This window comes from Cololabis saira, chromosome 11 (assembly GCF_033807715.1).
Source record: "Cololabis saira isolate AMF1-May2022 chromosome 11, fColSai1.1, whole genome shotgun sequence".
NCBI lineage: Eukaryota > Metazoa > Chordata > Actinopteri > Beloniformes > Belonidae > Cololabis > Cololabis saira.
In genome coordinates, this window is record NC_084597.1 from 18,964,832 (window position 1) to 18,987,505 (window position 22,674).

At 40.8% G+C, this 22,674-nt stretch overlaps 1 protein-coding gene across 4 annotated transcripts in view; it reads left to right on the forward strand.

Moving 5' to 3' along the window:
• The window catches only part of pde8b (phosphodiesterase 8B), an 87,595-nt gene that overhangs the window by 56,794 nt on the left and 8,127 nt on the right, over positions 1-22,674 (forward strand). For all 4 annotated transcript variants that reach the window (XM_061733901.1, XM_061733899.1, XM_061733900.1 and 1 more), the window contains 14 exons: positions 1,673-1,813; positions 2,879-2,967; positions 3,055-3,109; positions 6,555-6,606; positions 8,155-8,232; positions 8,711-8,787; positions 12,200-12,364; positions 14,166-14,211; positions 14,585-14,714; positions 16,456-16,654; positions 17,861-18,078; positions 19,613-19,751; positions 19,856-20,023; positions 20,176-20,305. In XM_061733901.1, the coding sequence (XP_061589885.1) occupies positions 1,673-1,813; positions 2,879-2,967; positions 3,055-3,109; positions 6,555-6,606; positions 8,155-8,232; positions 8,711-8,787; positions 12,200-12,364; positions 14,166-14,211; positions 14,585-14,714; positions 16,456-16,654; positions 17,861-18,078; positions 19,613-19,751; positions 19,856-20,023; positions 20,176-20,305 (1,687 nt within the window). The remainder of the gene's footprint in view (positions 1-1,672; positions 1,814-2,878; positions 2,968-3,054; positions 3,110-6,554; positions 6,607-8,154; positions 8,233-8,710; positions 8,788-12,199; positions 12,365-14,165; positions 14,212-14,584; positions 14,715-16,455; positions 16,655-17,860; positions 18,079-19,612; positions 19,752-19,855; positions 20,024-20,175; positions 20,306-22,674) is intronic.

The following is a 22,674-nucleotide window of genomic DNA, read 5'->3' on the forward strand; positions in this document are numbered from 1 at the left end:
TGCAACTGACAGTGGGGTTTGGTGGATACATTGAGGTCATTTGCGGCTCAAACTCAGTTTTCTTTCACAACTGTCCACGATCAGGCCGTTTGCTCTCATTGCTTGTGCCTTGTTTATATTAGAATATACTTCCTGCAGATTGTCTGTGCTACAGAGAGCGAGGGATGAGCTAAAAATAATTTGTAATAATTGAAAAAAATGTATAGTAGTTACTAGGGGTGGGTATTGGGAAGGACCTCACGATACGCATCACGATACTTGAGCCACGATACGATACACATTGCGATATCCCGATTATGCGATATCCCGATTATTATATTCTACATAGTTCACCGAAAAATTTAAAAATGCATTACACATCTTAAAATCCAAGTTGTATATATGTACATCAGATGATAGTGATGGATCTTAAAATCCGAGTTGCACGTTCATCAGATTATAGTGACAATTCATGGGACAAACTGAGTCAAAACAATGTTTTATTATAACTATACAAGCTAAAGTTACAACATATTTGTATATGTTTTTCATATTATTTACATCATATGAAATTAACATTAAATTTAGTATGAGGTTGCTTTAATTATGTGGCAAATGATAATAAACACAAGAAAGATGGAACTAAAACCAAGGACAGGCACAGTGATCAGTCAGTATAGATATAAATCCATAAATAAATAAACCTCTGTCCATTATTTTTCATTTTTTAAGGACAGGCAATTGTTATATAAAAAATACATTATAAAATGAAATAAAACGTGAAGTAAAACCTGAGGTCACTGCAAGGCCCTCCCAGGGTTGGTAGAGAGTGGCAATGCCCAGGACTGTCACTTAGGTAGGAGCACTGGGTGATATAATGGGAAAAAAATCGGGGATAAAAAAATTTTAAAAAATCGATATTGAATCAGCTGGAAAAGTATCGCGATATATTGCCATATCAATATTTTTGCCCACCCCTAGTAGTTACCTAATTGAATTGTGGAATGGGCCATTGGGATTTGCTGAAAGTATCGTAGTATCGCGTCTTTGCTCTCCGGGATTCACTCTCTCATGGTGATGTCAGCCCATTCCTTGCTCTCTGGCCCTGCCCCTTCTCAACCTTTCCCCGACCCTGAACCTAACCTGGGGCTTGCTGATTGGGCCGGAGCTTCGGGAGCTGCATGCTGGCCTTTTGTTGTATTAGACGCTATATAAATAAAATTGAATTGAATTGAACTCTCTAATTGGCCATAGAGTCAACATTAGCTGCAAATAGCGGTATCTGCCATGCAAACATCGGCGGCCAAAGTGAGTTGTTGGTGAGTTTTTGAGTTGTTCACACATGATGATTGAGTGCTGATGTGCGACTGCCAACTCATCATCAATTTACTCTCTCACTACAACCTAAAACAGTGTAACTTCCTCTACTTCATTTGAATAAATAAAGGCAGGACTCAGTGATATTATACATTATCACAAAGTATCTATGTCGCATTTTCATCAACAAGTAGATCAATGTGTATAAAATGGCATCAGATGGATGGTTTTCTTTCATATACTTCCTTTTGAATAGTTGATTTTTAAATATTTCAACGTGTGAATCTTACTTCTTGCAGCATTTTTAACAGAATAGTGACAACATTTAAATGCTAATGTAATGTTTAACTCTAAAACCTGTCCGGTTGTGTCCCAGTATGTCAACCCTGCTTTCGAGCGGGTGACGGGTTACAACCAGGGGGAGCTGATCGGGAAAGAACTGACCGAACTTCCCAAGAGCGACAAGAACCGAGCTGATCTGCTGGACACGATCAACACCTGCATCAAAAAAGGGAAGGTGAGGTTTAAATAAATCTGTCGATCCATCCGTCCATCCATACATCCAACCAGACATGCATCTTTTCATATATGCATCCATCCTATGGGCTCAAATTAATGCCATAACATATTTGAACCATTTTTCAGACAATAAAATAACAATAACAATAAAATGTAATGTAATGTGTAAAAATGTAAAATATATTTTGTTAATGAGAGAATATGTTTCTCTATTTTTCTTATTTTTGTGAGGGGGGATATAAATGGTTCAAATATGTTATTTGGTTATTTGAATTTGTTTTTATTTGTTTTGTTGATAAAAAAATATGTCTCTATTTTTGTGAGGGGGGATATATATTGTTTTTCGGCACTACCTTGTTCTCTATAGCTGATATAAGATGAATTACTCCTATGTGGGATCAATAAAGTTCTTATTTTTGCCATCTGAGAAAATTAAATATATTATATTTGGTGCCTAACTGTTTCCCAAGTATATTAGTGCGTGTGTGAATGAATAAATGAGACGTAAAATGTAAATTTCTTTGTAGAAAGGTGCTTTATGAAAATAAGCCCATTTACTTGTATTAGTTTGCAGCGCAGTCTTGCCACATCCAATATGGCGGCGACGTCAGTAGGCGATGCAATGTGCTGATTGGCTCTCCAGAAACGCTTTGAAACCCGTGCCAAAGATCGCTGATTGGCTCTTAGTTTTGGCACGTCAAAACAGTGCCATAACTCGTAGTGGTAAAAAAAGTTTATAGCTTTTGAACAAAAAGTTTGTAGCTTTGTAAAAAGTTTTTAGCTTTGTATCTAGAAGTACAAATATGTTTGCAAGTACAAATATTTTTTTCACACGCACAAAATATTTTTGCAAGTACAAATATTTTTTGCAAGTACAAATATTTTTTGCACACGCACAAAATATTTCTACAAGTACAAAGTTTATTTACAGATACAAAATACTTATGGCATTAATTTGAGCCCATACCATCCATCATCCAGATATTTGTCCATTCATCAATCCATGCATTCATCCATCCATCCATCCACCCATCTGTATCTGACCTCTGTGTTGTGTCTGAAGGAGTGGCAGGGTATTTACTATGCCAGAAGGAAGTCGGGTGACAGCATCCAACAGTACGTGAAGATCCTGCCCGTCGTTGGTCAAGGAGGGTAAGCTTTGTTTAAAAGATCCTGAGTTAAATGTTGTACGTTTCCAAAACCTCTGAACTCCCTGACAGACTGTCCTGCCTACTACAGGAAAATCCGACATTTTGTAGCCATCAAGAGACCTCATAACGACAACAATAATCAGGTGATTATTCAATCTTATATTTTTATTTTCTTTATGGGTGGGGGGTTTGGGGGCGTTATCACATACATACCATTTGCAGCTGTTTTTAAGAACCTTCTGAGGTCGTTTAAATTGGCTAAATAAAAAACACCTAAAAATTTCTTTTTAACAGTTTTTGAAAACTATAAAAAAAAAAAAAAATATTATTAATGCATTTGGTAACTTTATTGATTGATTAATTTAAAGAAAACATAATAAACAAAAAAATATATAGAATATAAGAATATAAAGAAAGAAAGATTACGAATTCAAACCCCATTTGTAGTTCTTCATTAACAAATACTTTCACCTGATAGCAATTATGGATAATTTAAATGAGGCCTCCATTATTTGGTTAAATAACTGGAAAATATTTCCATCTGATTAAGAAAAGACAGACCAGTGTCTCTCAGTACAATATTTCTGAAGTGTTGGATGTTTTGGTCCTGATGAAACCGTGGTCAGTCTTGAGGAGATGTTCATGGACAAAAGGGCGGAGTCTGTTTGAATTACGCAGTTTACTCACTGAGGGTTTATTCCTTCGTCAGACCAGTTTTTGGTGTTGATTCATCATCATAAATATGTTTTATAGGAGCTAAAACATAAACTGGATTTCAGCTGAATGCTTTGTCGACCTTGGCAGATTGTGTGCAACTCAGAAATGGAAATCACTCAGTTGTTGGCTTCAATGTTCCAGGATTTCTGAGTTCAGGAATAAACAGGAAAAAAGCGGTACGTGTGCCCGAAATGTAACGTTTATGTCCAGATAAATATATAACTTAAGACCCAAAGAGTTTTGTAGAGAAAAAAGCACAAATTCTGCTGTGCAGCTTCGTCAAAGTAGTCTTATTTACCCTATTTACCACAACCTGAACACACCTGAGCCAAAACTTCCTATTCGTCATCAGTAAAATAGATCAGGGTTCAAATTTTAAAATTATTTTGTAAAGCTGGAAGATGTGACTTATAAACACACACCGGCATGATGTTCATATAAGGAGTTGTCTATAATTCCCACAGCTACTCACCGACTTAAGCTTGGAGGGTTAATTTTACAGAAAAGTTTGAATGAACCTGTGGAGAATATGAGCATCATGTTTCAATCTTTCAAGAGGGCATGCAGCATGTGCAGGCGTCCAACACGGTTGGAGCAATGCCAGCATTGAAGGGTAGCCGGAGTTTTATCGCTCCTCATGCAGCTGCATGGATACTGCATCGCTGTGCGCGCCAAATAGTTACCCAGAAGCAGGTGTGTTGCTACTGTCAGCTGAGTTCCAGGCCAATAACGTCATACCATGCTAAGCTACAGCTAAGCGCCAGGATCGCCCACGGAGGCCCGGGAAGGCCAGAAGCCAGGCGCCGGGGCTATTTATACCTCCGGCAGAGCATCACAGGGACCAGATTTAGCTTATTGCTCTCCTTGATCGTGTGTACATAAGGTGAGTCGGCCGTTGGTATCTGCCTGCCAAAATCCAAACGGCATTCAGGATTGAGAATCCTTAGACACAGCAGCAACTGATCCCATTCTCAAACTCATGCAAGACTTCCTGTCCGACCTGAGTTGGGCCTTCTCAGGCTGAATGGCATCAGTGGGGCTTTAATTGTCCTTCTGCACCGCAAAGTACACACGCGAACTGCGGAGATTGAACAAAAATTTGAATTTTTAAACTAAATCATGTGCACCAGAGGCCACTTTCCATTCAATCCATCGTCTTAAACTCAGTGATTTGAGATTACCATGGATATGAAACTGTAACAGGCTTAGAGCCACTTAAATGCACACTTCTCTTATACCGTCTATGCTTCTAGAGGTTTTTCATAGTTTTATTAGTTTATTAGTTTAGTAGTTTTATTAATATTAGTATTAGTTTTTTTTTATTTCATCATTTAAATGTTAATGTTGGTTATTTACAGCCTTCTTACTAAGTCTGATTCACTTTTAGGTCATTACAACAGTTAATGACGTCTTTATTCTGTTTTTTCTGGGTGGGACCTGAGACATGATATTCTTGATATTTAAAGAAAAAAAAGTTCAATACAATTTAATAATAATAATAATACACTTTATTTGTATAGCACCTTTCATACATAAAATGCAACGCAAGGTGCTTCACATGAAAAGAAATTTAAGGCATAAAACATAGCATAGAAATAGAGGGGCATAAAACAAAAATCAAAGCAGCATAGTGGAAGCAAAAACAATAGCAGTAAAGCAGCATAGTGAGGACATAACCAACACATAACCCAAAAGATCGATTAAAATAATCAAAATACAGACAGTATTTTAAAATAATTTAAAGGATCAATTAAAAGCAAGTGTGTAAAAGTAATTTAGATAACAAGAATAGTGTCTGAGCTGCGACGAATTGCAAGGTTTGGAATACAGTTTTGACTTGATAGAATGATAAGATAAGATGTTCCTTCATTTATCCCACAAAGGGTAAATTATACTCAGACTTGTACAATTTGAACTCTTTTAGTTTAAAGTGCCCTGCAATTTTGTTGTGAAGTGGCTCTGGCATCTGATTGAAGTTCTGAAATCTGCTCATCTTTTTTGAGTTGGGTCGTTCGGCCAGATTTGTGAAAGAGAGCGATGTGTGATTGCACGGCCGAGAGCCCGTCGGGCTGCGCAGCCCGACACTGGTGTCAGAACGGATATCATCGGCCGCACGTGAAGAGGCGGTGAGCAGCAGGGCTGAGGAAAGCTTGTGTAACAAGATTAGAGGCTCATCACATCCATAACTGCGTAAACTTGATGTGACTAACGGGATCTGCTGCACAAACTGTGTCCTGCACGCCTAAGGTGTGCGTGTGTTGAGGTTTGAAAAATCTAGCTCGAAGCAGCAAACTATAATCTTTGATTACGTCAGAAAAACAATAATTATTAGGAATCTCAGGGATTATAGTGAATATTTGCCTCCCATCATGTTAACCTTTAGTCAAATTTTATTTTCACAGTTAGGTGACAATTGAATGAATATTTTACACTTTTTGCTACAGATTTCGGTGCAATTAATTGAAGTAGGCTTACAAAACATATTACCTCACTTTATTTCCCATTCTAAAAGTCCAGTTTGTAAAAAAAAAAAATATGGATTAAAGCCAGTAAAGAGTTTACCACCATCTGCTATTATCATTTATTCTGTATCAGATTAATTAAAAACTTTGTTTCCGTAGTAGCACAGATGAAAAGAAGTTTAACAAAACATAAATAAGCTTTTGGAGCTGAATTCATTTGAAAAATTTGAAAACACAGAAAGTCACCAAATGCTGTAAGAAATAACTGACATGAGTCATTTTGTGTTGTACCACCAATGGACGGTTAGAAACGTTGAAACTTTGTGGACAATTTCACACTGAATGAACCTTTTTCGTATGGTGGAAGATCAGCACCTTGACCTTAATCATCTCCTGCTCTCTCTGCCAGGTCCTCCGGTTGAACATGGAAGACCGGTGCAGCGGAGAGCTTTCCCAGTCAGGTACGGTAACTGTCCCACTAGACTGGCCGCTGGTGCGAGTCTCGTCGTTGTGTAAAAGCGGTCCTGTTAAAATATATATCACGTACAGTTAAGGCAGGAAAAGCAATTTCTGGATGCTGTCACATTGGTTGATGTCAGGAATAAAAACAAAGAGCGCTAGCTCCTCCCTCATCCACCTCAGACAACATTTACGCTCGGGCTCCGTCTGGGGACTGACGAACGGGGGCCCATATTGGGGGCCCCATGTGAATTTCTGCCAGTGGTTGTGTTCAGGTAGAAGGGAGGTGAATCAGATGGGTGTCTTATCTGCAGTGTTGTGCAAGTTCATACTTCTCATGAACTAGTTCAAAGTTCAGTTCACATAGTTTAAAAATGAACTGTTCACGTTCATAGTTCACCATTTTCATTTTGAACTAGTTCAAATTCAGTTCATTTCAATATTTTTAGGTGAGAAGTACGAATGAAAAGTCCCCCTATCCTAAAACTGTTCAACGTATACCAGTGGTCTTCAGCCCTGGTCCTCAGGACTCCCTGTCCTGCATAATTTAGATATTTCCCCTCAGAACCCTGATATAAATGACAGTCATTAACAGACTTGTGCAGACCTGGATGACAAGCTGATGATGATCATTAATTAGAATCAGGTGTGATGATGCAAGAAAACATGTAAAACATGCAGGACAGGGTTGGAGACCCTGCTGAATACAATCATGTATTGTCCTAGTGGCGTTTCAACTTTATTCAGAGGCTGTAAATCTGCAACATTGTAGTGCATTATCAATTTGTCTACCTGTTACTGGGAAATCAGACCTCTTGGTCTTTCTGGGAACTTTTTTGATTGTTAAGGACTCGCAGATATTTCCTCACACTGGGCGGATGCTTTAACTCCACATGACATTTCAAATTTGAAGTTGACGAGGCAGACCTAAACACTGAAGCTGCAACTCACATAATCTGAACAGTTCAAATTCCAGTTCATGATCTGCAGAATGAACAAGTTCACGTTCAAGTTCTTTATGTGTAAATATGTTGCGTTCAGTTCAACGTTCTCACAGAAATGAACGTGTTCAATGAACGCGTTCATTTGAACGCGCTCATGCACAACACTGCTTATCTGGGTGCTGCTTGGAGCAACCACACAAGTAAACTCAAGTGGGCGGTTCACATGGGAGCGTTTTGGATAATACCATATGGGGCCCCACTTTTTAGCCCATTCATACAGAAAACGCACCTGATCGTGAGTTTTTTTTTTTTTTTTGTTGTTTCTTGTGATTTTTGCAGTTTACTCACAGATGGGTAGCTACCGATTGAAGAGTTCCTGGTTGGAAGTTGTGTAGAATTGCTTACCCTGCCTTTAAAAGAAGAAAGGTCAATTTAAGAAATAGGAAATCAATGCTTGTATCTCTTTTTTTTACCTCTCTATTGGTGAGAGCAGGGGTTCAAAATGATTCAGCTGGTAAATAATTCAGGAAATTTTGACGAACATTTGTTTAACGGCTCAAAACAGAAAAGTATCTCTAAACATGAAATGTGCTCCGTCCCCCCCAGACTACCACTCTCTACGCCACAGGGACAGAAGGAAAGATTCGATTGACGCCAGGTCTCTTAGCTCCCGTGGCAGTGACGGTACAGCCTTTGTTTTTTCTTTCATGTGTTGTGCCATTTTGCATAATAAGATGAATGCAACGGCGACGGGGAAGAAACACGAAGTAATGGGGGGTGGATTGGAGTGGGGCAGATCAGAGGAGTCGGGCTGTGTTGTGTCGCTGCTTAAACTAAAGCGTTCCTGAAGAGGGATGTGGGCGGTGACATGCTCACCTCCCTCTTTGCCTCAGTTTGACGTTGCCGCTGCTATTTTCAGGTGTGCCAGCTGAAAATAGCTGAATAGCTACGTAGCTCAGCTGAACACCCCCCCACTCCCCCACTCCCCCCCGCTTTGCCTGCTTTTATTTTATCAGGACAAAGGCTTTTCTCACATTCATCACATTTACATTTTATAAAATGATCCTGCTCTTAATTAACAGTGTTTGCATTGATTTGGTTATTGAATAAACTGCACCAGCTGTTTCCCAGAATACCCACAATATTAATCTGTTAATTGCAGCTCCGAGTTTACAGAATCGAAGATACTCCTCCGTCGCCAGGATTCATTCGATGACTATCGAGGCTCCGATCACAAAGGTACGCATCGTTTTAAAACATTTAAAAAATGTGACAGTTTGTTAGACTAACAGTTCTTACGGGCAGATTTTCTTTTAAAAGTATTTTTAAACTGTGTTTAGATCATTTATGTAATATTTGTTTAGAAGAAAGATGCAGCATTACCCACAGTGAACTTATCAGGGTATTTTAAAGTACAGCTGTGGATCAGCTAAATTTAGTTTTTTTAATAATTTAGTTGCTTAAAGCAGCACAACGTAACTTTCAGCTTTTCTGAGTTTGGCGGCATCTTTTGGACAAAAGCGGTATTGTTTTACCAGAAAGAACAGTACGTTTCCCATGAGCACCAGCGCGTACTGCCGGAAAACTCCTGTCCCGTCGCTGCATTTGTTTTGAGAGAAGACGGGATGCTTTTCTGTTTCACCAAGTGAACAGACGGAACGCAAAAAAAAAGATGTTAAACTGCTGGAAAGGAACTGGAATTTACCGGGATACCTTAAACAAGGAAGCCAGGGAGCGGCATATGGAGAAAATAATGATTATTAACGGTTTGGATCCATATGAAATCCCTACTGAAGACCCATGTGTTTCAATAAATTTGTATAATACAACATACAGTACATGTTTTGTATCCCTCTTACTTCTCTTTTCTTTTTTTTGACCGCTATATTATGGTGAAGAGGCTCCGAGGCGTGATTATTTTTGTTTTCCTCGTGAGATAATTTTTTTCCTCTGCAGCTACAAATAAGAGTTAATATTTTTTCCTCAACAAACTAGTTTTATCTGAAGATTGGGGTTAATTGCACCGCAGAGAGCTGGCCAGCAACTGCGTTTAGCTGGCAAAGTGGGGAATAAAACCCGTGTTTTGATCCGACCCGGTCTGTGTGACTGTTTGTGGTTTAAGGCTGATTTATGGTTCTGCGTTAAATCGACGCAGAGCCTACGGCGTAGGGTACGCGGCGACACGCACCGTACGTTGCGCGTCGCCACGTACCCTACGCCGTAAGTCTGCGTCGATTTAACGCAGAACCATAATTCAGGCTTTACTGTGTGGAAGCCGGTGTTTGGTCGTTACAGCCGTGATCCAAAGCGAGCCGACGACTCTTTCACTCCTTTACTTTGTTATATCAGATACTTGGTCTCCGTGGTTCTGCCTCCGAGCAGGAAACCGTTGAAAAGTTAAACCATTAGGATCTTTTCCCCACGTCTGTTGTGTGGAGCTGCTGCAGCAGCAACGGGTTACCAGCTTCTGCAGAGCTGCGCTCCACGCCCCGCCCATTTTCGTCTCGACTGCGAATCGGGAAGGAGGGGGAAGTGACGTATGCCGTAAAGAAGTCAAAGTCGTAACGATTTGTAGTTTTTTAGTGTGGTAGGTTCCTACCATGCTCCTCAAAGTTACATAGTGCCAGTGAAGGCGATACAGACCCCTCAGACAATGACAGAGGTGTCATTAAACCTGTTGGAAGTTGATGTACCATCACAATGACTCTGGAAATATGATATTAAGGTGGAAAAGTTACGTATTGTCGCTTTAATTGCCAGATATTCTGCAGTGAGCAGGGGTGTTTCTAGACCCCATGGGGGCCCTAGGCAGGAGAGACCATGGGGCCCCCGAGAATCATGATGAATGGAGTCCAGGACCACAGATCAGTAACGAAAATCTTTTATTAAACAATTAACATATAAAATAAATAATAAGTAACGTAACTATCTTAATGCAAACTTTACATACCCACTAACTTATTACGTTGCTATGAATGTGTTTAGATGAAAATGGCTGAATTCACTTTACACAGACTTTAACGTGCAGTAAACTTGCTTGTTGGATGACTAGCAGCACCACTTTTTAATAATGTAACACACATAGCTTACACATTCCCACTTACCACTGTCAGCTTTTTTCTTTCCATCCTCTTCTTGTTCTTTTTTTAATTTTTATGAGCCCAGAGGGATATGTTTGCTTCATCTTTTCAAATTGTGAATCACTATTGCCGCACGTCGATGCTGGCTAGTAAGGGGGCCCCATTAGGGAGGTTCCTGACTGTCATTGCAGATATGGAGCGATATCAGCCGTCTGTGGAGGCCCCCTACTACCAGCTAGCCAGTGGAAAGGGCATTTCTTTTTTTTTTTTATATATATTTTTATCCTGTTTTTTTCCCCATTTTATCACCCAGTGCTCCTACCTAACAGTCCTGGGCATTGCCATCCTCTACCAACCCCGGGAGGGCCCTACACTGAGCTCAGGTCTCCTCCTTAACCTGAGGAGTGAGCAGGCCGCATCTTTTCACCAGACAGGGTGGGGCTTCTCCGGCCGGACGTAGCGCGTGGAAGAATCACGTTATTCCGGCCGGATCCTCCCCACCCCATCTGGCGCCCCGGTTGGCCAGAGGGGGCAGTATAGCCCAGGACTGTGTGCATGTTTTTATGAGGGTAGCTCACATTAGCTACCCAAGGGAACACGGGGAGAACATGCAAACTCCACACAGAAAGATCCTTTCGCCAACCCCACCCAGGGTGTGGGTGCTGAAGTCATGGGGGAACTAACACGCACTTCAGCGTCCCCGGTGGGAATTGAACCCAGGACCTTCTTGCTGTGAGACGGCTGCACTACCTGCTGCGCCACCGTGCCCCGGAAAGGGCATTTCTGATGTGATGTCGTGGTCGCAAAAGCAGTTCCATTATTTTGTTGTTGACGTCAGCCGTCCCTCGGGGCCCCTTCAGCTCACGGCCCCAGGCAATTGCCTGGGTTGTCCGCCCCGTTGCGGTGACTCTGGCAATGAGGATGTTATATCTGAGTGCTTGCAATAAGCTGGATTCAAAACCCAAAAAAGAAACACGATTGTTGGTTGGAAATTGATTATTGGCCTCTGTTATGTTAAAAAGACGTGAAATAATTTGGAGCAAAACAAACTCATAACTGCTTCTTTCATTCCAGGAAATGAAATCTGTTTGCAGCATGGTTAATGTTGTTTATAATAAATGATGTTTGAAGTTATGCAACCTTGAGGGGATTTTTTCCCGTCTCCCAGATTTTTTTTCTTATTATTTTAATACATAAAATAAAAATAAATGTGAAAGTGTTAAGAATCCAGCTCTAATCGTAGTATCCTGACGGAAGCAGATGTGGCGGCGCTAGTGGGTGGAGCCGTGGGCCGGACCGTGGAGGGCAACAGTACGTCACATTGTGCCGTTTTGCCTCCTGCTGCACGTCCTGTGACGCTCTTGTGTGTGAAGAAGCAGCTTTATTTAGCATGTTTTGCTCCAGACAAGATTTCCACAGAATCACATGCAAATCTTGATGACACCATCCACAAAGGCCTGCTCTGTTGTGGCGCGTCATGTAGAGAGCTCTTTGTGCGTCTGTTTTTTAACGTACAGTTTGCTCAGGAGTCTAATTGGGTTCTTATTTCATGTACTTTCCCAATCCGCCAGGTAATAAACATCATCAACGCAGCCCAGGAGAGCAGTTCGGCAACGGTAGCCGAGGCTCTGGATCGCGTGTTGGAGATCCTGAGGACCACTGAGCTCTACTCCCCTCAGCTTGCCTCCAAAGAAGACGACCCCCACACCAACGACCTGGTTGGGGGTCTCATGAGTGTAAGAGGCAGTTAGTACTGCGTCACTTAGCTTTTAAGCACCCAGTATGAAACTTTCAATAATGCAGATGTTGTTGAGTTATCGTCTTAGTGTTATGCAGCAACTATTCCACTTAGGGCTGTTCGATTTTGCCCAAAAATAAAATCTCGATTTTTTTCTCTCAAAATCAGATTTTCGATTACGATTACGATTATTTTATGAATTGACAAAAGGCAAAGAAATGATTTCAAATATGCTGTTTTTTTATTGAACATTTGCCCCATTGGGCTTTAAGTGCAAACGTTGCTCTTATTAAACCAAAAAATGAATGAATAATGTGCAAAACTCTGTAAAATAAGTTGAAAAAAAGTTTTAAAAAATATAATAAAATATAAAGTTTTATCTCTGAAAAAAAAAATCAGCAAATCAGCACTTGCAAACATACAGTAAGTTATATTTCCAATAAAACAAGACATTTTCTAATTAAACTAAACTGGGTCTTTGCATGCTAAATAATAATGCAACCCATGAAGGAGGTAGAGGTGTGTAATGTCAGTCATTACATTTGCTGTTCACATTTGCAAGTTTTTTGCAAGGAACACGAGCCGGTCTACCGCATCTGGCTTGAGGGATGCCCGGTGGCATGTTACAACGCCCCCTCCTACACTAAAGAGCCTCTCTGATGGGGCACTTGTCGCAGGTATTCAGAGGTATTTACATCAATCATTAATATGTGTGCAGACAAGGTAAAAAAAAAAAAAAAATCGATTTTACGATTTTTTCACGTTTTAACATCGTTCTAATTACATAATCGCGATTACGATTTAAAATCGATTAATCGAACAGCCCTAATTCCACTTGGTGCTAAATATCCGTTTTTGGAGTACCGCCATTCTGTGACGTTACGTGAACCACACAATGACTTTAAGACAGCAAGTTGTGTAATCTGAACAGTACGGCCATCTGCAGACGCTGAAAGTCGTGTCACAGCACAACCTATTTCAGCTTAAAACCTGCCAATTAACTATAAGCATTTGGGTTTTTGTAGTTCCTCTGAATGTAAGATGGTCTGAAGATGGTTAGATTTAGATTTAATTTTATTACGTTATTTCAAGACCTGGTAAGAACCAGAGGATTTTTTTTAATATGTAAATCATTTTAAGTGAATTTTATTGTGTGTACAGCCTTATCTGTATGAGCTTTATTGCCACCTTTACCCCAAGCTCTCAATTTAAATGGATTCGTGTCCATTTCTATGTTCAATATTACTCCAATCGCCCTCAAAACCTCGTTTCTGCACTTATTTTTGAATTTGCATTCAGGCTTCTCCTGTGCCCTCACAAAACATCTCTAATTTTCACCGTTTGTTCTCAAACCGGCATCTTGAAAGGACGTGGTCTGACCCCCGCTAGCCAAAAGCCCGACAGACATGATGCTGATGAACCCTGAGTGCTAGAGACTCCAACTGGAGCAGAGCAAATCTGCTGCCAAGAGAGAGGGAGACGAGCACACTGTCTGAGGGCGAAAACGAGGACAAATGCTCTCTGATCATAATAATATGGCTTTGTCTAAAGGTGGTAATGCACCCCCAGTGATTAACCCATACAGTATGTGCCACAGATTTGCTTCAGTCCCCAAATTTAGAGCTAAAAACTGTCCTCAATAAATGCACCATTAACTGTAGCTGAAGTAACGAGCTTAAACCTTCTTTGTTGGGTTTTCATTGATTTTAGTGTTTTGACTGGTTATTTTAGATATACACAAAGTTTAGAATAAAATACATATATATCAGAATTTTTTTTCTCTTATTTCTTTCTTCCAGGACGGGCTGCGGAGACTCTCTGGGAATGAATATATTTTCTCCAAGAGTAAGTTATAAAGGCCTGCCAGGTTAAATGCTGAACCAGTATTTAAGAGGTATTTAAGACCTAACACTATTGTAAGCACAAAAAAAAGAGGCAATATTTAACAGCATCATAATGTTCTTTGTGTTTTGTTTTTCCATCTCAGTTTGTTATGTAACCACTTTATAGTCACAAGAGCTCAAAGAAGAAAAAAGAAAGTTTACTTTTCCAAAAATCTGCCTCCGCTGCAGCTCCAGTCTTATCATTTTTCTAGCAGTCTCTCGAAGGAACCGTTTTGTAAGAGCAGACTTTACCAGTACTGGTTGTTCATTATTTGATAGATCACCTTTGATTACAGTATGTTATATGTGTGTCCGTGCTTCTGTTTGTCTGCTAGATATGAGCCAGAGTCAGCTGGCCATCCCTATCACTCTGAATGATGTCCCTCCATCCATTGCTGAGATGCTGAATGACGAGAAATGCTGGGAGTTTAACATCCTGGAGCTGGAGGCAGCGACAAACAAAAGGTACCGAGACAGTTTCATCAAAGCATCCAAGGTTAGTCTTTCATCTTTGGTACAAAGAATCGGCCTGGTTCGTCTGGATGCCTCTCAATAGATATACCACCAATCAGGGAAAGAAGCATGCAACATAAGCGGAGCAGCAACCAGACTAAGATCCTATCAGTTCAGAGCAGTTGGGGGAAGCATTAACATTTGTATGCTACAAATCTTTCTGATATCACGTAAAAAGGTTTTTTTCGTGCAGGTTTTCGTTACGATTTTGTTTTATATCCTTGGATATGTAGTTTGGTCTTGCCTTTGACTTGTTCCCAGCTGTAACCTTGCGTGTTGTTCCTCGTTTGACTGTCCTTGCCCAAACGTCCCTGATTTTTGCACCGGTGTCTCGTCAGCCCCAGAGTGCATATATTGTCTAAGCGCCAACCATCTCTCGTTTGGAGCTCCTGCTGCCTCAGTTTCCTCCAACTCAGTCTGTGATAGAAGCAACACATCCGCTGATAAAAAAAAAAAAAAGCAAACACTACTATGATTTCATGTGAATGAAATAATGCATCATTCTTATAATCAGTGATATGATTCTGAAGTTGAGTGTGTGAGGTTTCTCTCACTTTCCAAAAACGAATTGGGGAAACTTCCAGTCAAGAAGTCATAACCACAACTTTCCTTTACATAGCAAACAAATGTTTATCTTATATTAGCAAAAAATGTTTTGCCAAGCAACAGGAATGACATGGTTCTAGTAATTTTCTCAGGTCCAACAGCCCATAAAACCACAGCATGTGTGTTTTTATTAAACAGATCTACATGAATTAATAAACAAAGTCAAATGATACATGCAGGGAAACTAACTGATTAAATGGATGGATTTTTTTTTTTTTTTATTAACAATTGCAAACATAACAATGATTAAAAAAAACTTCACATTATGCAAATTCACGTCGAATTATAACATATAAAGAGTACAACGCAAATAAAAAACAAAACAAAAAGCACAACACATTACAACCAGCCAGGGGGGATGAAATTATAACAGAAAGCCAAAACATTTACATATATTTATGGTTTTGATAGCCTTTGAATTATTAGAAAACTTAATAGAGTCCAGATACTGTTTTAGTTCACAATGAAAAGTAAAAAAAGAGGGTTTTTTGCGTAAGAATTTAGATTTGTGGATGTGGAATTTTGCGAGGATAATTAACAAATTAATAATAAACGTTTCCTTTGGCTTTGTTCTAATTGTTACATGGTCAAAAACACCAAACAACACATCCTTCCAAAATAAAATCAAATCAACATCAATTCTTTCAGACACAAAATTACACATATCACACCAAAAAGTTTGAACAATGGGGCACAGCCAGAATAAGTGAGTCGAATTTGCAGAGCAAAAAGTACAGTTTGAATCAATATTTTTTTTTAATCTTTTTATAATGTGATCATTTGTAGGATAGAATTTATGAATTCATTTAAATGAAATTTCTTTAACTTTGTTAGTCACCAGGTATTGGTTGAGTGAGAGCCAGACCTTCTTCCAGTTAATATTTTTTACATATTTATTCCAATATGGGATCACGTATGGAACTGAAGAGATATCCCTTTTAAATAAAGTTCTAATTGTTTTATTATTTTTATTATGGTTGCAGGATAGGCAAATTTTTCCAACTGTCGATTAAATGGATGGATGATTGTTAAGTTTTGGTCCTTGTTCCATGCGTTGAGCTGGTCCTCTGTGTGTACATCCCTGCAGACCGCTGACGTACCTCGGGCTAAAGATCTTCACGAGTTTCGGCGTGTGCGACTTCCTCAACTGCTCGGAGGCCACGCTGCGCTGTTGGCTGCAGCTCATCGAGGCCAGCTACCACTCCACCAACTCCTACCACAATTCCACGCACGCTGCAGACGTGCTGCATGCCACAGCCTTCTTCCTGCGAAAGGAGAGCGTCAAGGTTAGAGCGGAGAAATAAAACACACACACACATTCAAAATGACTGACTTTTGACACAAGGGATCAGGGTGGAGGTTTGATGTACCATCCATCCGTTTGGTGGACAATTTACCCATTGATCCACAGCTGTCACCACAAATTTGAGGGTCACGGTCCGACGTTGATGTCTGCACCTTTACTCTGGTGTTGCAACACTTTGGTGCGGTGTGTTTGGGACCATCGTGGTGCTGCAAGTCAAGCTCTTAACTACCGTATTTTCTGGACTATAAGCGGCTACTTTTTTCATAGGTTTTGAACCATGCGGCTTATACAAAGGTGCGGCTATTCTGTGGATTTTTCTTCCACCGCTTAGAATAAAAACTAAGACAAAATAAATGCAAAGAAGAATACGCTACTTCTTCTTTAGCAGATAGAAGTAGAAGCAGATTTCAAACAGATAAATAGATGAATAAATACCGGTTATTTTCTCTTGGTTCTGTCCGGTTTTAATCAGCAAAGTTGCTGCCGTGTTAAAAGACACTGTTAGGAAAGGATCTATTTAGGTACAAACATGTACATCATTTACAGTTCAAAATCCTTCTGTACATGTAGAAAATATCTAATCTAACAATAAAAATATCTGCGGCTTGCATATCTTTTTTTTTTAAATAGAGCGGATGCGGCTTGTATACAGGTGCGGCTTATAGTCCAGAAAATATGAGACGGATGGCCTCACATTTGGATCGTGTGGTATTCACAGGAGTTCAGGGTAGACTCATTGTCTGTGTTAACATGGACAAAACACTTTGATTAAGAAAAAGCTCTAAGATCTAATCTATAGAGCATATAACTGGACTGGACTGGAAACACGTCTAAAAGGAGCGTCAGAGCTGATTTTCTAAGGAGGCTGAGGTCTGTCAACATCTGCCAGGGGGCACAGAGTGGGCACAGAATGCCAAAGAAGTTATTCCTGCCTGTGGCCATCAGACGAACCACTCATTGGACTTGATCTCATTATTGATGTCTTTTCTCCTTAGCATTGTGTTAATTGCCACACCTGAATGTTGCAGACCAACAACAAAGTGTGGAAGAGCAAATACCAAAAGATGTTGAACTTTTAATGCTTGTAAACATCAAAAACACGATTTCAGCAGCTTACAAAGCGTTTAGATGCAGTTTGTGCTGTCCAGTACTGATGTCTTGTATATTTCTCCGCTGATTTTTACAGAGCAGCCTGGACCAGCTGGACGAGGTGGCGGCATTGATAGCAGCTACGGTCCATGACGTAGACCACCCGGGCAGGACCAACTCCTTCTTGTGCAACGCAGGCAGTGAGCTGGCCATCCTGTACAACGACACCGCCGTACTGGAAAGCCACCATGCCGCTCTCGCCTTCCAGCTCACCAACCGTGACAGCAAGGGCAACATCTTCAAGAACATCGACAGGTCAGTTGTGGCTTCCAGTGGATGAGATGAGGCTCATATTCAGGCCCTCGGAACAGCCCTGCAGTGGACATCACCGCATCAAAACTCACTAACAAGCTGAGAGGAAGTCAGATAATCTAAAACAGAGGAGGCTGCGAGCAAACACTGCAGGAAGCTCCGTAGGAGAGGTTCAGTTTAGAAGTTGAGGAGTGAACTTCATTTGACACCGGTTATTAGGAATGGGTGATATTTTACCGTTCACGATAAACCGTCCAAAAAATTCCCCACGGTAAGAATTTGTCATCTCGTGGGAGGGAAGGAAGGAAGGAAGGAAGGAAGGAAGGAAGGAAGGAAGGAAGGAAGGAAGGAAGGAAGGAAGGAAGGAAGGAAGGAAGGAAGGAAGGAAGGAAGGAAGGAAGGAAGGAAGGAAGGAAGGAAGGAAGGAAGGAAGGAAGGAAGGAAGGAAGGAAGGAAGGAAGGAAGGAAGGAAGGAAGGAAGGAAGGAAGGAAGGAAGGAAGGAAGGAAGGAAGGAAGGAAGGAAGGAAGGAAGGAAGGAAGGAAGGAAGGAAGGAAGGAAGGAAGGAAGGAAGGAAGGAAGGAAGGAAGGAAGGAAGGAAGGAAGGAAGGAAGGAAGGAAGGAAGGAAGGAAGGAAGGAAGGAAGGAAGGAAGGAAGGAAGGAAGGAAGGAAGGAAGGAAGGAAGGAAGGAAGGAAGGAAGGAAGGAAGGAAGGAAGGAAGGAAGGAAGGAAGGAAGGAAGGAAGGAAGGAAGGAAGGAAGGAAGGAAGGAAGGAAGGAAGGAAGGAAGGAAGGAAGGAAGGAAATGAGCCAGAAGGAAGGAAGGAAATGAGCCAGAAGGAAGGAAATGAGCCAGAAGGAAGGAAGGAAATGAGCCAGAAGGAAGGAAGGAAATGAGCCAGAAGGAAGGAAGGAAATGAGCCAGAAGGAAGGAAGGAAATGAGCCAGAAGGAAGGAAGGAAATGAGCCAGAAGGAAGGAAGGAAATGAGCCAGAAGGAAGGAAGGAAATGAGCCAGAAAGAAAGAAATGAGCCAGAAAGAGAAAGAAAGATTCCCATTGATGGCGTTTAGTAGTATTCAGTATTCTTTTAGAGCAGTGTTTTGGGGGCTCCAAAGACTGAATGTGGTGATAGATTTATGGTTACAAAGGTGTTGTTGAATTGGTATTTTTTTTATCGGGATAAATGCCAGAAATTATCGTGATACATTTTTCTGTCCATACCGCCCATCTCTACCGGTTATCCTTTCATACATGTAGAACATGGTGGGTGATGCATCCATAACAGAGCACATCACTGTATGGCTCTCATTTGATCCTGAAACCTTCAGACCAAACGTCGTACTCAGGGCTGCTCCTAGGAATTTTGTGGCCCAGAACAAGATTTTGTGTGTGGCCTCAAAAACACTCCAAGCATAAACACCATGTCACACACACTGCTCACAACTGAATAAACAGACATGAATGATCAACAACTCTCTAGTTTTATTTGGACATTTAAACACTTTAAGGAAGGGTTTTGTACCATCACTGTCGACAGGAACCAGTTCCGTACCCTGCGGCAGGCCATCATCGACATGGTCCTCGCCACAGAGATGACCAGACACTTTGAGCATGTAAGCAAGTTCGTCAACAGCATCAACAAGCCGATGGCTGCCATTGAAGAGACCAGCGCAAGCGTGAGTGGTGGCGAGGAAAGCTCTGATAAGATCACTTTCTGTAAAAGTATTGTACCAATAGCACATGAACAGATGCTCATGCCTGTGCCCCCCCCCACCCACAGAGCGGGAACAGCGAGTCAGACGGTCAGGCCACCTTCAGGAACTCTCCAGAGAACCGACTGCTGATCAAGAGGATGTTGATCAAGTGTGCTGATGTGGTAAACCCCTGCAGGCCGCTTGAGCTCTGCATCGAGTGGGCCGGGCGGATCTCTGAGGAGTACTTTGCACAGGTGAGGGGGAAGCATCGCCGTTTGGAAGCTTAAAGACGGGCTCCTGTTTGTTCCTTTCGAGCGCCTCAACTGTTTCCCTGTTTGCATCTAAAACATTGAATTATCTTCCAAGTATGATAACTGACCGGGCTCATTTTGTGTTTCTCCTGCAGACGGATGAGGAGAAGCGACAGGGGCTGCCTGTGGTGATGCCAGTGTTCGACAGGAACTCCTGCAGCGTGCCTAAGTCTCAGATCTCCTTCATTGACTACTTCATCAATGACATGTTTGATGCCTGGGATGGTGAGAGGAACATCTTACTGCTCTGTCCATGCTTTTTTCCATGCTTTTTGTCTTTAATTCTTAATTAGCACATCATTGACTCGACAACCTCTTGCAAAATGTAAAGGCTAGGGCTGTTCGATTTTGCCCAAAAATAAAATCTCGATTTTTTTCTCTCAAAATCCGATTTTCGATTACGATTATGATTATTTTGTGAATTGACAAAAGGCAAAGAAATGATTTCAAATATGCTGTTTTTTTATTGAACATTTGCCCCATTGGGCAGTAAGTGCAAACTTTGCTCTTATTAAACCAAAAATGAATGAATAAAATGCAAAACTCGGTAAAATAAGTTGAAAAAAGTTTTAAAAAATATAATAAAATATAAAGTTTTATCTCTGAAAAAATCAGCACTTGCAAACATACAGTAAGTTATATTTCCAATTAAATAAAACAAGACATTTTCTAATTAAACTAAACTGGGTCTTTGGATGCTAAATAATAATGCAACCCATGAAGGAGGTAGAGGTGTGTAATGTCAGTCATTACATTTGCTGTTCACATTTGCAAGTTTTTTGCAAGGAACACGAGCCGGTCTACCGCATCTGGCTTTAGGGATGCCCGGTGGCTTTTACAACGCCCCCTCCTACACTAAAGAGCCTCTCCGATGGGGCACTTGTCGCAGGTATTGAGAGGTATTTCCATCAATCGTTAATATGGTATCAATCATTAATATGTGTGCAGACAAGGTAAAAAAAAAAAAGAAAAAGTGAAAAATCGATTTTACGATTTTCACGTTTTAACATCGTTCTAATTACATAATCGCGATTACGATTTAAAATCGATTAATCGAACAGCCCTAGTAAAGGCTAAACAAGAGCTATTTAAGCATGTGACGTAGTGCTGGGCGGTATACCGGTTCATACCGAACACCGGTGTTTATTTTTCTTATGATATGAATTTTTCATATACCGTAATACCGGTGAGTACAGTAGCGTACACAACGTTGGGAACGCCGCGCGGCGCTACGTTCCGCCGCTGGACACTGTTTGTGAGGGGACTGTTTAGCAGTAGTGATGCACCGATTGTTCAGTAACCGAAATTGTTCGGCCGAAAATGGCAAAAAAAACACTTTCGGTGTTCGGTGGAATAAGTGGGGAAAAAACCGAACAATTAATAACGGGGTTGTAATATAAGGAAATAGACTGGCCGCTCCCGTAACAGTTGCACACCACGAACATAAATCGTTGGCCAACCAAAAAGTAACCCCATAAGAATTTTACCTAACATTCACCAGGAGGTGGAACCAAAACAACATAATGCTGGGAAATTAAAAAATGTTCAGTTTTTTATGTTCAATAAATATTTTCTACCTTGTAATTTTGTAAAAGATTTTTTTCTTTGAAAAGCATGCCTAAATCAAATTTATTTGATTTGATTTGACAGTAAAATAGGCCATTCTAAGCCAATTTACTGCAGCAATTCCTTTCCAAATCATTAGAAAATGTGGTTAACACCCAGTTGTGCATGAAAAAAAAAAATACCGTGATATACCGTGAAAGCGATATAATTTTGAAAAATACCGTGATATAAATTTTTGGTCATACCGCCCAGCACTAATGTGACGTAGTGCTGCACCCACAACTCAGCAGTGGAGGCTGCTCACGCCGCGTCCTGCCTGAAAGGCAGCTTTGGTCTTCCTGAGTAATGATTGCATTGCCGATGACACTGGTATAACTGGCATTCAGTGACCTTTTGGTCACAGCTCACGGATTTTGTGACAAGCTTAAGTGTCTCCTCACACACATCCGTCACCTTATCATGAGACGAGTGCAAACAAGAGCCATCATTTAAAGCTACTCCACAAACTCCAAATCTGGTTCAAAAGCCATCCATCGCAGTAAAAAGTCCTGATTTATGGATCAATGTTGACACATCGATATTCCATCTACACATATTAGGACGACAAGTGACTTTAACATCTGAAAGCATCTTTATTGTTTGAATCCTGAGTTTGGTTGGTGGACGTGCTGCACAGTGTAATCTAGCTTAAATAACAACTGAAGCTGACAGCACGAGGCAGAGATGGTAGCCGCAATCACCAAGATGATCGCTGAAGCCACGATTGTTTTCTGAAAAGGCCGGGAAGGTGTGCCTGAAAACTTCAAGGCACCTTATATCAGTTTTAGGACTTTCACTCCAGGCATCCACCGTCTCTCACCATATTAGCAGTTTCTCAGTAGGAAGATGTTTAAGCGCCAGATGGATTTGAGTTGAGTAAGTTGCAGCTCATCAACTTTGTCAAGCAATGGAGACCAAAAAGTATGCTTATTGCTGATATACAGATAGATAAGAGGTACTCAGGGCTTAAAGTATTCCGGCGCCGTGCC